Consider the following 16,060-nt stretch of genomic DNA (forward strand, 5'->3'; position numbering starts at 1 on the left):
TAAAGTGTTTATCATCCATTATGCTGAACAACCAAAAGTTCCATAAAATGGGTCATTTCTGAGAAGTCATAAAATGGGACCTACTTTAGGACCCAATAATGATTTAAAAATCTTTCCTCATGTTGTAACAGTAGAAGCAGAGTCTGGAAGAAGGTAAATGCTGAAGTGATCTGAGAGAGTAATGCAGCACCCAGGATCCCTGTGATCTGAGAAGATCATCCACCTTAGAGACAACTTAAGGTTTCTCATTCATATCCAGAACAACTGCTGTACAAGGAAAGACTTTAAATGAGAGAACTCTATTCTTTCTCCATGGCTTGTTAAGATAGTAAATAATTATTTTCTTCAGTACCTGGATTTCTGCCTCCTTTTCCCACCTTTTCCACTCATTCCCCAAACTGCATTTCCTCTATTTTCCCACTCAATCTCCTCTGCTTCCTTTCTGACTATGTATCTTGAACCCTCTTCCCTGTATACCAACGCCCCCCTTCTCCCCAAGCAAAGCTAATAAATCAGCAAACCTCATTCCAAGAAAGTGAAGGCATAACACACCAAACAGGCTGACAGGGTCACCTGGCAAGGGAGTGGCTTAACTAGAAATAGAAAGCAGATACTCCCAGCATCCATTAGATTAAAGTAGATTACAGAGGTTTATCCCAACTGCAGCAAATGCTTCAGGTGAAATCATGCATGTAGTTAGGTACTAAAGGGAAACTGGATTTGCTAAGGTGAAAGCTTAGAAGGCTGCCCTACCATCTAAAAGTTACAAGCCACTTTTAGTTTAATTGGCTCAGCATCTTTCTGCTATATCTTTTTCTCCTATAGATTCTAATGAAAAAAGAGGGATTATTTAAGGACTGGTTATAAAGTGGCAATTTAGCCTGTACTCAGAAAGACTGAGGAGCCAGCAGGAACTGTCTTCTGTTCTGCAGAGGGTCAGGAGTAGAGAGAAACCCTGATCAGAAACCATACAGGAAAACAACAAAGAAGGGCCTAGCCTGAGAGAAAGGAGAGGGGATAACATGAAGAGCCATACAAAAACCATACCGGCTGGGAGAGGGAAACAGAAAATGCCCATCTCTCCTTGTACATGTTCTGAAGCTATTCAGCTCCCAACTCCATTTAGCTCTGCCATGGGTTCTCACTTAAACCAAACCCAGACCAACCTTTTGGGGTTCTGACCCCAAATAAGAACCACCATTAACAGACTAGTGGGAATTCCAGCTCCCACTGCTATTCAGGCAGGTTCTAGGAGTCAGGGAATTCCCAATCATACTAACTAGACTAAAGCAAAGGGATGTGTGTTTCTCAGCCTATGGAGGTAGAAAGGCACATCCAGGGGGTACCTGGGTGGCTTAGCGGTTGAGCCTTCAACTCAGGGAGTGATCCTGGAGTTCCAGGATCAAGTCCCACATAGAGCTCCCTATAGGGATCCTGTTTCTCCCTCTGCCTATGTCTTTGCCTCTCTGTGTCTCTCATGAATAAATAAATAAAATCTTAAAAAAAAAAAAAGGTGTGCCCCATAGAAGAGCCATCATATGGTATCTAGATTACCACAACAGGATTACATTCATATTTATACTTGAAGTATAGTATGTGATAAATAGGCTTTTACCTGGAAAGTGTACTTAATACAGAATACTGTTTCATAGGAAAACATGGGGGGGAGGGTAGTTGAAAGGTTCAAGTTAAATTGTTTCTTACTAATACCAGACTGCCACCTCGTGGTTACACAGGACAACTACACTTGCAATTGGCTGCAATATTGGGAAGGGAGAGGGAAGGTGTTAATAGAGGACATTAGGATTCACTGGCTACCCAGTTCTCAAAAACATTTTCTAAAGCTACTTTGCAATGACCATGGAATGTCTAAGTTAACACTCCATTCAATGCCAGAATGGTGTAGAATAATGTGAGTCAGCTTGGGAGGGAGATTCCTCAAAAACAAGAAAATATAACTAAAGATGTTGAGCATGGAATTAAGATTATTTTCTGACCTAGCCACAAAAAGTCTCTGTTCTCCTTACACAGCAGGTTGACTTCTGCTTCCAGCTTTGCCAGAGGACTTGCATATAGTCTAAAGCTAAATATGGGGTCCCACGTCGGAGCTAATGAATCCGCACTTTAACTAGATCTCCAGGTGATTCACAATAGATGCTAAAACTTTAGCACTGCTTTAGATCAAACCAGTTAGTCCATCCCTACTTGTCCATTTTGCACGTAAAATATGAAAGTTGGAGCACCTAGGTGGCTCAGTGGTTGAATGTCTGCGTTTGGCTCAGGTTGTAATCCCAGGATCCTGGGATAAAGTCTTGCATCAGGTTCCCCATGGGGAGCCTACTTCTCCCTCTGCCTATGTCTCTGCCCCTCTCTCTCTGTCTCTCATAAATAATGAAATCTTAAAAAAAAAGAAAGGGGGTAGCCCGGGTAGCTCAGCGGTTTGGCTCAGGGCATGATCCTGGGGACCTGGAATCAAGTCCCATGTCGGGCTCCCTGCATGGAGCCTGCTTCTCTCTCTGTGTCTTTGCACCTTTCTCTCTCTCTCTCTGTGTCTCTCATGAATAAATAAAATCTTTAAAAGGGGGGGGAGGAGCTAAAAATTTGGTGAAAGCTAAAAATGCTTTAAGAAACCTACCATGAACACAGATTTCAACAACAAATAAAGAACTGCTTAATTTTACCTTTTGTGAATTTCATATAATGAACACGGTTTTTGGAGATTTTGGACTTTTCTTCGAGGCTGAAAGTTTTCTTCTCTTTGTTGTCTGAGGAATCTTAAAAAAGAATGAAAAGTATTAAACTCTGACTCAATGTAATCCACTCTCATTTATTCTCTTACAATGACATGGTCTTATTTAAATGAAACCTTTAGGAGTCCTGTCATTTATTACTGAACTCCAATCAAATGATTAGAAATATTCTTCTTAAACTGTCTACTATGAATCAAGCATGACCATTCACACAAAATTTGTAAAATCCTCGAGGAAGAGAAATGAAAACTTGTGTTTACACAAAAGCCTACACACGAGGTTCATAGTAGCCTTATCTTTATCATAGTAAAATACTAGAAATTACCCAGAATTCCCTCAATGGGTGAATGGCTAAGCAAATTATGGTGCATCCTTCAACTGAAACATTACACAACAATAAAAAGGGTTTGGGGTGGACCTCAAGGGAGTCGTGCTTTGTGACAAAGGTCAATCTACCCACTGTATGTTCCATTTATATAACATTCTCAAAATGACGAAATTATAGAGCCAGACAGGGATGAGGAGTGCTGGGGTTGGAGGGGTGGAAAATGAGTGTGAATATGAAGGGGCAGCATGAGGCAGCTCTTTTGTGGTAATAAAACAATCCTGTATCTTAACCATGGTGATGATTACATGATTTTATACACGATAAATTCCATAGAACTACACACAGATACACACACATATATGCATGAAGGCTAAAAAAAAAAGAACTACAGGGATCCCTGGGTGGCGCAGCGGTTTGGCGCCTGCCTTTGGCCCAGGGCGCGATCCTGGAGACCCGGGATCGAATCCCACGTCGGGCTCCCGGTGCACGGAGCCTGCTTCTCCCTCTGCCTGTGTCTCTGCCTCTCTCTCTCTCTCTCTCTCTCTCTGACTATCATAAGTAAATAAAAATTAAAAAAAAAAAAAAAAAAGAACTGCAAAATGACATTTATTAAAAAAAAAAAAGAACTACAGACACAAAGTTAGAGAAAGGGGGGAAAGGAAATTTTCACCTTAATACTCGGGCAAAACCAGCACATGCCCACTGAATGTTATGGTAGTTAGCTGTAATCCTTTCCAGAAATTAGTGTTTTTTTTAAATTTTTTAAAGACGTATTTATTTATTCATGAGAGACATGGACTGAGAGAGAGAGGCACAGACACAGGCAGAGGGAGAAGCAGGCTCCTCGCAGGGAGCCCAATCCTGGATCCCAGGATCACAACCTGAGCCGAAGGCTGGCACCCAACTGCTGAGCCACCCAGGCATCCTGAAATTAGCGATTTTACAAACAATATGGATTATAAAGTAACGATCCAAAGGATGTAAAGACAGATATTTTAAGGTTTCAAACAATGCCTGGCATGGGTTAATTATAGCACCAACCTGAAACCTTCTCTTCTGCAGTCACTTTTCAAGAGCTTGGGTTTTTTTTTTCAGACATCCCACAAGTAAATTTTTCTCATCTTTTGGAGGCCAAACACTTAAGGCTCATAATATTCTTAATTCTGGTGTTCCAAACATAAGTCACTTAGTAAGTTCGGAGCTTAGATGATAGCTCTTATCAACTGAAAGCTTATTAATAAAGAAGTACAAGGCACTGAACTAAGAGCTTTCTATGCATTCTTGCAGTTCACTTCACAATCATCCTACAGGGTAGAAGCCATGATAATTAAATTGACTTCAAAGAAAGACACTGAAGCCCAGAGGGATTAAATATGGCACACATAGGAGGAGGCTCTGAAGGGATCCAAACCCAGGTGGGTATGAGTGATAGTCCACATTCTTACCACTACACTGCATCCCCAACAGAGCTGCTCCTGCACTTCAGAGGACAGTAAGCATCACCGGGGGAGCTTTTCCCTCTGCCAAGGACACAGACTTCCCACAGTATATGGAGCATAGACAGCTAGATCTTAGGGGAATCGGTCTCTATCTACTAGTCCATATGTATTCTTTCTCCAAGCTGCTCGGATTCTGAGTGGATGCAGCAATCTGCCTTTCCTCCTCCACTTCTCTCACATGTTCTTCCCTCACTTTTCAAGAGAGGTGTGACTCTTCTCTTACCAGGAATAAATAAGGCACAGGCCAAAGTACTAGGAAGCAACCTTTAGTCAAAGCAGCAAGACCAGCTCCCTCCCCACACCAATGTATCTCACCCAGAGATGCATTTCCATAAAGATTTTACTGTTATAATAATTATTTATCAAAATTTATAATGCCTCCCAGTTTTATTAATTGTAATCTACTGATATAATGACAACTTAATCCACAGAAAAAATATTCACTCCTAAAACCTTGGGGTCATTAGAAATAAACCAAAAATTTCTATGTATGTGTTTTGGGCATTGAAATAGAATACGATGATGAATTCTAAAAAGTTTAAGCAAAAAAAGGACATCTTAACATAAAATGCTATGGGGTATATGCAATGGAAACACTGTTTCAGAGGAAAGGGAATTAAGAAATATAATAGTTCTAACTACCAAAGGGCTTGCTGGGTGTATTTCTAAATACGTGACAATGGATATCAAATAGCTCTAGTATTTATCATCCACTGGATACATCTGAGACTGATGTAAGGGTTTTGTCTTAAAATGCCAATATTTCCCAATAGGCCAGAAATGATATTCTTTGCAACTATCTAAAACTATGATTAAAAACCTTACAGATGTTGCTCTAAAAAATGTGAGACAGGACATACTGGTTTTCAAAATGTATACAAAAAACCCTTGAAGATCCCTGTCCTTAACAAGAGATCGGCATCCCAGTTTATTTTCAGAAATCTTTATTTTTTTTTTTTCTTTTTTTTTTTTAAAGATTTTTTTTTTTTTTTTTTTTTATGATAGTCATACAGAGAGAGAGAGAGAGAGGCAGAGACACAGGCAGAGGTTCGAGAAGCAGGCTCCACGCACCGGGAGCCCGACGTGGGATTCGATCCCGGGTCTCCAGGATCGCGCCCTGGGCCAAAGGCAGGCGCCAAACCGCTGCGCCACCCAGGGATCCCTATTTTCAGAAATCTTTAAAATCACAAAGGACAAACTATCTGAGGGAAGTAACAAACATTTCCTAAAGCCATGAAGTCAGTCTGCCAAAAAAGCGAAGTTCAGTCTGGTAGAGAGAACTAATTAATAAAATTATTCCTAAAAATGAAATTTTGAAGGATATATGGAGTTTTATGCCCCACCAGAAAATAAGGGTTATGTCTAGAATCTTTGCAGGATTCTAGGAAGAGGATGGTATGGAATCTCTGCTTAGTTAAAAGGCGTACTGTGTGAATTTGTAAACAGTCTTAAGGAAGTAAAAATATTATGGTAGAAAAATGTTAAGAGGTTATTGGGCCATCTGCTTTTCAGCTTGAATACGTGTAATATGAACAAAAATTCACTTGAATGAAGATATTGTATTTACCAAGGATTACATGGCAGAAAAATAACCTATTAGTTCTTCAGGTCCATTCCTCGGCCAGGTCTTCCCTTAAAGGAATATTCTAAAGGCATTCCAGCACCTGGTTTCTGACAGGCTCTGTGCCTGCTGCAAGGCTACTGGCACCCTCTAGTGGTCTCGAGGTGGAACTACTTCCCCTCTGCCTTCTACTTGTCTTATGCACAGAAGAATCAACCTGCACAGATGGACCTGTGGACAGGGCTGCATGAGGACAAAGGGCTACCACCTGGAAGTCCTTACTCACTCTCTGCCTTCTTGACAAATAATACAGGGTTCCCTAAAAAAAAAAAAAAAAAAAAAAAAATACAGGGTTCCCTGGGTCATTTCGCTGACTGTATTTCTGGGAATACACCACGAAGGCCTGTCTGTGCTTAGCCTCAGCAATTAGCACATAGAACAGTGATTCTATCCCAAACCAGAGTTTTTGCAACTACAATGGTATTTCTCAGAAAAAAGTAATCATGATACCATCAAAGAGAAAAGGTAATTTATTAGCTATCACTGTTAAATCTCAAAAGCAAGTTGCTCAAAAAGCTTTCTTTCCTTAGTACCTACAAAAAAAAAAAAAAAAAAAAAAGAATCTCGTGGCTTTCTTTTTGGAATCTTGAAGCTGCTAATTTCTTAATAATTCTATCACCTAATAAGTTACAAAGTTTTCTCTAATTCAGTACATGAAGGAGAAAGTTATAATACCAAAGTGTGAAGTCAGCTCATTTTCCCTCTTCAAGGATGAATGTGTGGATCCCTTGAAGAAGAAAGAGAGCCCCAGACTCAAAAGCTTCTGCCTCAATGACTATAGTCATGCAAAGCCAAAGCCAGCTCAAGACTATGTGACACACTAATCAGGTCACTGAACCTGTGTAGGAAAAGTGACTACCATTTATATGTCACCAGATACTCATTAAGGTAGAAGGTGTTTCCTGATATTCAAATCAGGTTACTCTTTAGTTAACCTTCATTACAGGTTTAATAAGTCTTAAATTACTTAAGTAACTAAGTCTACCAGAAAGGGACCCAGGTAATTTTTAGATTTCTTTTACTGTGACAAATATCATCACATATAGGAGCATCTGAAGTCTGCACAGTTAGTCATAAAGCAATCTCTCTCCCTGCCAGCACTTCCTAGATTAGAAAACAGAACACTGCCTGAATCAAGAAGTATCCAGCAATCCTGTGCCCCCTCTTCCTAGAATAGGGTTTCTCAACCTCTAAACTATTGACAGTTTGGGATGAATAATAATTTGTTTGAGGAGGGAGGGGCATAGCTATGCTGTGTACTATAGTATGTTTAGTAGCATTTCTGGCCTCTACCCACTAGATAGAAATAACATCTCCCCAGCTATGACAATGTCTCTTCAGACATTGCCAAATGTTCCATGAGTGCCAAAATTGCCTCCAGTTGAGAACCACTGTCCTAATAGCTACCATTATCCTGATTTTTGTAATAATCATCCTTCCTCTTGCTTTTTGTTTTGGTTTTAACCATTTATTTTTTGGCGGGGAGGGGGACAGTAAGAACCACAGCAAGTTCATAAAATATAATGTCACAAATAACCTATGTAATTGCCAACCAGAAAAAAAAAAACAGAACCCTAATATCCCCCCAACGTTCCCCATGGGTCCCTTCTCAATCTCATCCCCTTTCTTCTCCCCTTAAGTAATCACGATTGTGACTTTCATAGTAATTGCTTCCTTGTGTTTTAAAATAATTTGACCACCCCGGTATGGTACCTAAATCCCAAATTTTTGCCTGCCATCTTTTCTAAAAGTGGAATCATACTGGGTATTATCTCTGTTTCTTCTTTCAGTCAACATTAAGTTAATGAGATCCTTCTACACCAGTGAACATACAATAGCCTATGGGCCAAATCCGACTTACCACCTGTTTTTATAAATAGCATTTCACAGGAACACAGCCTACACCCCAGAGTTTATATACTGTACTGTATATTGCTGATTTCACACTCCAAGAGCCGAACTGAGTGGTTGTGACAGACACTATGGTCTGCAAAGTAGTTCTCTCTGGTGCTTTACAGAAAAAGTTTGCCAACCTCTGCTTTGGACTCTTGCATGTAAGTATACTTCATTTCTGTGCATTTACAAACAGAACAGTTTACTTCTCCATTCTATGGTTGATGGACATTTGGGTTATTGCAAGTTTGGGGATACTGCAGATTATAAGTATTCTTTCCTTCGGACTGAAGTGCATCCTTTAAAATTTCCTTTATTGAAGGTCTACTGGTGGTAAAGTTTTGTCTGAAAACATCCCATCCACTTTCTTGAAAAATATATTTATCGAGTGTAAAATTCTAGGTTGCCAATTATATTTCCCTCAGTATATTTACTCCAATGTCTTTTGGGTTCCACTGTTAGGAACTCTGCTTTCATTTATAACTGTTGCTTCTTTGAAGGGAATCAGTATATTTTCTCTGGCTGCATTAACATTCTTCTCTCTTTTGTGTGCATGCCTGCATGTGTGTGTGTTTGTGTGTGATGTTCTGCTACAATGTTACACTATTACATCTGCTATTATGTTTGCAAGTGAAGTTTTTTTTAATGTAATCTGCTTGAATTCAGTTTTCTGGATCTGTGGATGTGTTTTATCACTAATTCTAGACCATCTTCAGCCCTTCTGCTCTTAAATTCTGCCTCTGCCCCATTCTCTCTTCTCTGCACTGCTGAACTCCTATTAGATATTAGATCTTCTCACTTTATCTTCCAACTAAACTTCTGTTTTGTATTTCCATCCTTTCCTCTTTCAGGGTTGCATTCTGGATAACTGTCTTCTGATCTATTTTCTAGACTTTCTTCAGCTGTGTCTACTTTGTTATTAAACCCAATAGCACACTCAGTATCCAAGCCTGTGTGTGCTAGAAACTGGTTCCATTCATCAATAATGCAAACTTAGCAAAACCTGATAGGACAGAAAAAGCTTAGGAAACAAAGAGATTTGGATAAATATTCAAAGAAAACCCTCACCTTCCAAAGCTTTGCTACTTTCAATTATTTGGGAACTGAGAAAGTGAGGGGAACAATTTATTTTGGTATTTGTTTCATTTCTTTCTTTTGCACTAGATTTTAAGCTTCTTCAGAGAAGGGAATGAGTCTTTTTACCCATTTCTGCAACCTCAGTCTTCAAACAATACCATCAAGAAAGTGAAAAAACCAAACTGAAGAAAATATTTGTAGATCATATACCTGATAAGGGACTGACACTTGAATATATGAGAAAGTTTTACTAAACCATAAAGACCCATAACCCAACTAAACATTGGACAAAGGATCTGAATATCTATCTCTCCAAAGATGACATACAAATGGCCAATAATCACATGACAAATTGGCCAACATCTCCAGCTGACATGGAAATGTAAATCAAAAGCACAAGTAGATACTACTTTGTAGCCACTAGCATAGCTATAATCAAAAAACAGATAATAACAAGTGTTGACAAAGATGAAGAGAAATTAAAGTCCTCCTACACTGCTGGTGGGAATGTAAACTGGTGTAGCTCCTTTGGAAAGCAGCCCAGCAGTTACTCAAAAAGTTAAACAAGTAACCACATCACCCAATAACTCCACTCTATGTATACACCTTAAAGAAATGAAAAAGCCACACAAATACTGACAATGTTCACAGCTGCATTATTCATAATAGACAAAATAATAGAAACAACCCAAATGGCCATTGACTAATGAATGGATAAATCATGGTATATTCACACAATGGAGTATTATTTGGCAACAAAAAGGAATGAAGTACTGACACAGGCTAAAGGATGAACCTTAGAAACATCATGCTAAGTGGTACATCACTCACAAAAGACCACATGTTGTAGAATTCCATTTATATGAGATGTCCTGAATAGGCAAATCCTTAGAGACAGAAAGTAAATCAGCAGTTGCCTAGGCTGGTTGGGGGGCTCATGGGGGATGATGGCCACTGGGTAAAGAGGTGATGAAATGTTTTAAAATAGGTTCTGGTGAAAATTCTGTGAATATACTCAAAGTCTTTGAACTGTACATTATAAATGGGTAAATTATATGGCATGTGAATCATATCTCAACAAAGCTGTTAAAACACACACACACATCAAGTCCTTGCCCTAGCTCTCTCCAGACTCTTAGCTGTTTCTTCTGGGTCTTACTTCCTTCCTATTTCTACATAATATCCTTATATTGCTATGTCTTACCAATTTCCTATTGACTTCTGAAAATGGCACTGAGGAACAGGATGCAATTTTCAGCTGGCAGTAAGTGTGGACCTTGCTGAGACAATGCAAAGAAGCTAACTGGGGGAAGAGTGTTCTAGAGAGATGGAGATACTAGTGCAAAATCCTAAGGCAAGAGGATGCTTGTTATATTCACAAACCAGCACAGGGATCAGTGGCTAGGATGGAATGGGTAAGAAGGGGAATGGCAGGAGATAAGGTCACAAAGGGAAAAGGTTCATATTATGAGATTCTACAAGGACTTTGGCTTTTATTCTGAATGAAAAGGAGGCAACAATGGTGGGGGGGAGGGGTGGTTGGGGCAGGGGTCTGAGTAGGAGCAGCACAGACTTACACTTTGAAAGGATCACTCTATTATGCTGAAGGAGACCATGGATGGATGAAGAAAGAGAAATTGAGGAGAATAGCTCCTAACCAGGGGTATTTTGCTCAGGAGACATCTAGCAATGTCTGCAGATATTTTTGGTTGCCACAACTGGGCAGAGGGAGAGATACAAACGACACCTAGCAGGAAGAGGTCAGGAATGCTGTTAATCATCCTAAAATGCATATGACATGCCTCACAGCAAGGAGTTACCTAGCCCAAAACATCAGCAGTGCCATGGCTGAGAAAACCAGTTTTAGAGGCTGCTATAATAATCTCTACAAGAAATAACAGTTGCTCAGACACTAGCTACAGTGCAGGGGACATGAAGCAGTCAGGGGTTGGGTATATTCTGAAGGTAGAACCAACATTTCCTAGTGAACACAGGTCCTTGGCTTCAACAACTAGAAGGAGGGGACTGACATCAACTAAAATGGGGAAGACTGTGAATAAAACCATTTGTGGGGCAGGGGTGGGAAAGTAGCCAAAACTGGAGTTTGAGTATATTAAGTTTGAGAAGTTGATAGCTGATGACACCTCAAATGAAGATACTGAGCTGGGGGTTCAATACAAATCTGGAGTTTAGGAGAGAAGGTAATGCAGTCTCAATAAATCACCAAACATTCCAGCCATGGTTTATATCCAGCCATCATGTAATAAAGAACTGGTGTAGCTAAAAGATGAGAGAGGTCCCAGGACTGAACTGGAGGGCCCCCAGACATGACAAAGCTGGGTAAGAGAATTGCAGCAGAGATTAAAGAGGAGTGGCCAGTGAAGCAGGAAGAAAAGCAGGAGATGGTGGGGTCTCGGAAGCTATGGAAAGCGAGTGATTCAAGGAAGGGTGAACATCACCTGTGGCAGGTTACCTTACCTGCCACAGGTGAGGCAAAATGAAGATTTAAAAAATGCCCACGGATCTAGTAACATGAAGTCACTAGTAACTTTGCCAAGGGCAGTTTCTGTGGAGCAATAAGGCAAAGTCTGACTGAAGTGGGCTTAAAAGAGACAGGAGGAAGATTCCCTATCTTCTGCCCATGAAAGGGTAACTGCTATGAGTCATGCCCCTCTACTACAAGTAATGGGAAAACAAAAGATATGAACCAACTCATCAGACACTGGACAACAGGCAGTACAGGACTGTCATCCTTGACAGATGGGCAACAAAATGATGTGAGCTCTAGGACTGCCTGGCTTTCTGTCAAGAGGCAATTTCTGGATGTGGCATAAGGAGGGGAACCCACAAAGTGCGCAGGGTTGGGGGAGGTCTTACTGAAATGAAAACACATGTCCACAAAAAGATATATACACAAATGGTCACAGTGGCTTTGGGTACAGTAAGCAAAAACTGGAAACAACCAAACGTCCATCATCAGGTGAATGCATAAACAAATTATGGCACACTCAATGGCAAACTATTCAGGAATGAAATGAACTATTAATAAATGCAACATGGATAAATCTCAGAATCATGCTGGGAAAAATATGCCAGGCAGAAAAGAAAACAGAAACCTAATCAATATGGATAAATCAGGGGTTGACCGGGGCCAGAGAATGAAGTAGGGGGCGGGGGTGGGCGGGGAGGAAGGAGCAGGGGGCTGACTGGGAAGTGACCCAAGATAATTTTTTCTAATGATGAAAATTTCCTTATCAAGGTTACTACAATTACAAAAGTATATACATTGACCAAAACTCACGGAAATGTACCCTCAAAAATGAGTACATTGTATTGTATTTATTTTTTAAAAATATTCTAGGTAGAGTCCTGCTTCTAGTAATGGTGAACTGGCTCATTTCAACTGTCTCTCTTGCAAAGAAAACTACAACACATATTGGAGGGGCAGGGTAGATGGCCCAAAGACATGACAGTGGAGCAAAGCAGAGAATTACAGTCCCAATTAACGGTACAGAAATCCAGAGAAGTGAGTGTGATGTTTGGGGCTCCTCCTCCTGCACCCCCACTGAGAGTCTGTCAATTCTAGAAGATGCAAAAGAGAGGTGAACAACTAAGCAGACCATCCACATGACTCAAGGCATATTACAAGTTTTTAAAAGAAGAGAATTAGAACTGAAATCAATGGATAGAAAATTTAGAGTTTTGTGGCAAAAGGGAGCAGAAGTATAGAGAAGTGGCAGTAAATGAGATAAATGGGCTCAAGGAACAGTTTTAAAATTAGGTTTTAAACAGTTTTTTGAGTAGGACATAACACAGGTGGTACAAAGTCATGAAGGTACAAAAGGACTACAGTAAAAGCAAGTCGTCCTGTCATCCCTCTGCCCCAGTACTTAGCTCCCTTCCTAAAAGCAATCACTCTTACCAGTTTCTTCAGTATTTTTATGCAGATATTTTATGTATATAAAATATTTACAGAATAGATATTCTGAAGCTATTCTAGGTATATCAACCTCAGCACCACTGATATTTGGAGCCAACACCACTGATATCTGGAGCCAGTTAAGTCTTTATCACTGGGGGCTATCCACGTGCACTACTGGATACTAAACAGCTTCACTGGCCAGTATCTGGATGCCAGAAGCACCCCCACCTCCAGTTGTAACAACCAAAATGTCTCCAAACATTGTCAAAATCACTCCTAAGTGAAAGTCACTGATATGTATACCCAACCACACACACACACATGCATTTCCTCTCTATATTTTTCTACAAATGCATGCCATACATACGGTTCTTCATCTTTCTTTTTTACCTTAAAATAACTGGAGATCATCCATCAGTTGTATAAAGATTTCAAATTGTATTTACATCTTGCTGCCACCAAGTACAGCTATTTATAATGTTCATTATCGTAAGAGCATTCTATTTTTTTTAATCTGGGGAGAAAGCACATTATTGCCTTTGATTTCATTAATGACAACTAGGAATAGCCTAAGTATCAAGCCCAAATGCATCACTTTTTACTTTTACAAGTATCACTTTTTATTCATGGCACTATATTCTAATTACTAAAAGTAATCAGAGGAAATATTCTACTTTGGAGTTCCATCTATACACATAACAATAATAATAAAGACCATAGCAGCTAATGTATATTAAGTACTTACTACAGAATAGGCAGTGTTCAAAATATTTTAGTCATAGTAATATATTTAATTCTCACAAACACCTTTCAAGGATGGTACTATTATCTCCCTTTCACCAAAGAAGAAACCAAGAGACAGAGATGTTCAGTAATTTACTTAAGGTCACATAAGTGCAGACATCAGAATCAAGATTCAAATCCAGGCAGTATGGCTTGAGTGCTCATCTCTAAACCATGACACTCCATTACTCTTCAGTCAAAACCTTTTAAGTCTTATATGATCACATTTGCACTCATATCTGTCTTTCTACTGATTTCAACTGACATCCTGAATATAAAGATGTCTCTGGGTCCTTGAGTTTTACTACTGCATAAATCCCACATTCCTAACACCAATCTAGGTAGTGTTTTCACAAAACATTTTCCTTATGTTCTTCTCTAACAAATTAGCATCTTTTATATTAGAACCACATATCTTTTTACAGAGAACTATTAGGATACTTCTAACAGTTATTCCATGGATAAGGGAAACTATCCAACTTACAGATTCCAACAAGAAGGAATCAGGGAAAATACAAACAGCACCTTTCCCTGCATGCCTTTGGACTCAGTCCCACATGCCGCACTGCAAATCTTCCTAGAGTTGGATCTGCACTATGATTTTACCAATGACCAGCATATCCTGCTAGCTACCTAAGCAAGGATTGCCCCATATAGCTACATATCCTCATGCCTAACTTGGGATCCAGCACGCAGCTCAACAAATGTTTGCTGAGGGGATCCCTGGGTGGCGCAGCGGTTTGGCGCCTGCCTTTGGCCCAGGGCGCGATCCTGGAGACCCGGGATCAAATCCCACATCAGGCTCCCGGTGCATGGAGCCTGCTTCTCCCTCCGCCTGCTTCTCCCTCCGCCTGTGTCTCTGCCTCTCTCTCTCTCTGTGACTATCATAAATAAATAAAAATTAAAAAAAAAAAAAAGGTCTGAAAAAAGTAATAACATTTAAAAAAAAAAATGTTTGCTGAACTTGGCTAATTTTTAATTTCATTCCACAAAGTTCTTCCTCTTTTAATTTAACAAACATCTTTTGATAGTTCACTATGTGCCAAACATTGTCCACGGGGAACAGAAAGAAATTCCTTTTAAAACTATTTGCAGAATACAACTCAACAACAAAAAACCCAGTTCAAAACGGGTAAAGAAATTGAAGACATTTTTCCAAAGAAGACAGAAATAGCCAACAAGTATATGAAAAGATGTTGAATATAATTAATCACTAGGGAAATGCAAATCAAAACCATAATGAGATATTGCCTCACACCCATCAGGATGCCTATTATCAAAAAAACGAAACAAAAACTACACAAAATAAAAAACCCAGAAAATAACAAGCATTCACAAGGATACAGAGAAACTGGAAGCCTTGTGCACTGTTGGTGCAAATTTGAAATGGTGTAGTCGTTATAGAAAATACAATGGCAGTTGCTCAGAAACTTAAAAATAGAATTACCATGAGATCCAGCAATACCACTTCTAGATATATACCCAAAAGAACTGAAAGCAGGGACTTGAAGAGATGTTTATACATTCACGTTCACAGCAGCATTATCCACAAGAGCCAAGATGTACAACCGAAGTACACACTGAAGGATGAATGATAAACAAAACGTGGTCTATACATACAATGAAACACTACTGAACCTTAAAAGAAAGGCAATGATACAACATGGATGAACCTTGAGAACATTATGCTAAGTAAGATAACCCAGACACAGAAGGACAGATACTGCATGATTCCACTTATATGAGATATCTAGAGTAGTCAAATTCAGAGACAGAAAGTAGAATGGCTGCCAAGGGTCTGAGAAAGAGAAAAATGAGGAGTTTATATTTAAAGAGGACAGAGTTTCAATTTTACAAGATGAAGGGTTTTATGGATAGATGGTGTGGTAGTTGCACAACAGTATGAATGTACTTAATGTCACTGATCTGTACACTTAAGAATGGTTAAGATGGTTATTGGTAAAATATACATAATATAAAATTGTTTTTTAAAAACCTGTTTGCAGAAGAGCTAACAGTCAATATTTCTTCAGTGAATATCCAGCAAAATTAACTGAAGTTACATCTCTGCCTTCCTAAGAGCCATGTGACAAAAAACTTCCCTTAAACTCTAAAATTAAACCAAAGGCCCACAAGTTTGAGGATTCTACCATCCATGTCCTTCCCCTCAACAGTATTATCTTTCTC

At 39.5% G+C, this 16,060-nt stretch overlaps 1 protein-coding gene across 3 annotated transcripts in view; it reads right to left on the reverse strand.

Moving 5' to 3' along the window:
* The window catches only part of PINX1 (PIN2 (TERF1) interacting telomerase inhibitor 1), an 84,929-nt gene that overhangs the window by 58,679 nt on the left and 10,190 nt on the right, over positions 1-16,060 (reverse strand). For all 3 annotated transcript variants that reach the window (XM_026007822.2, XM_072719632.1, XM_072719633.1), the window contains exon 5: positions 2,682-2,774. In XM_026007822.2, coding sequence (XP_025863607.2) covers positions 2,682-2,774 — 93 coding nt within the window. The remainder of the gene's footprint in view (positions 1-2,681; positions 2,775-16,060) is intronic.

Source organism: Vulpes vulpes, chromosome 9 (genome assembly GCF_048418805.1).
Source record: "Vulpes vulpes isolate BD-2025 chromosome 9, VulVul3, whole genome shotgun sequence".
Taxonomy (NCBI): Eukaryota; Metazoa; Chordata; class Mammalia; order Carnivora; family Canidae; genus Vulpes; species Vulpes vulpes.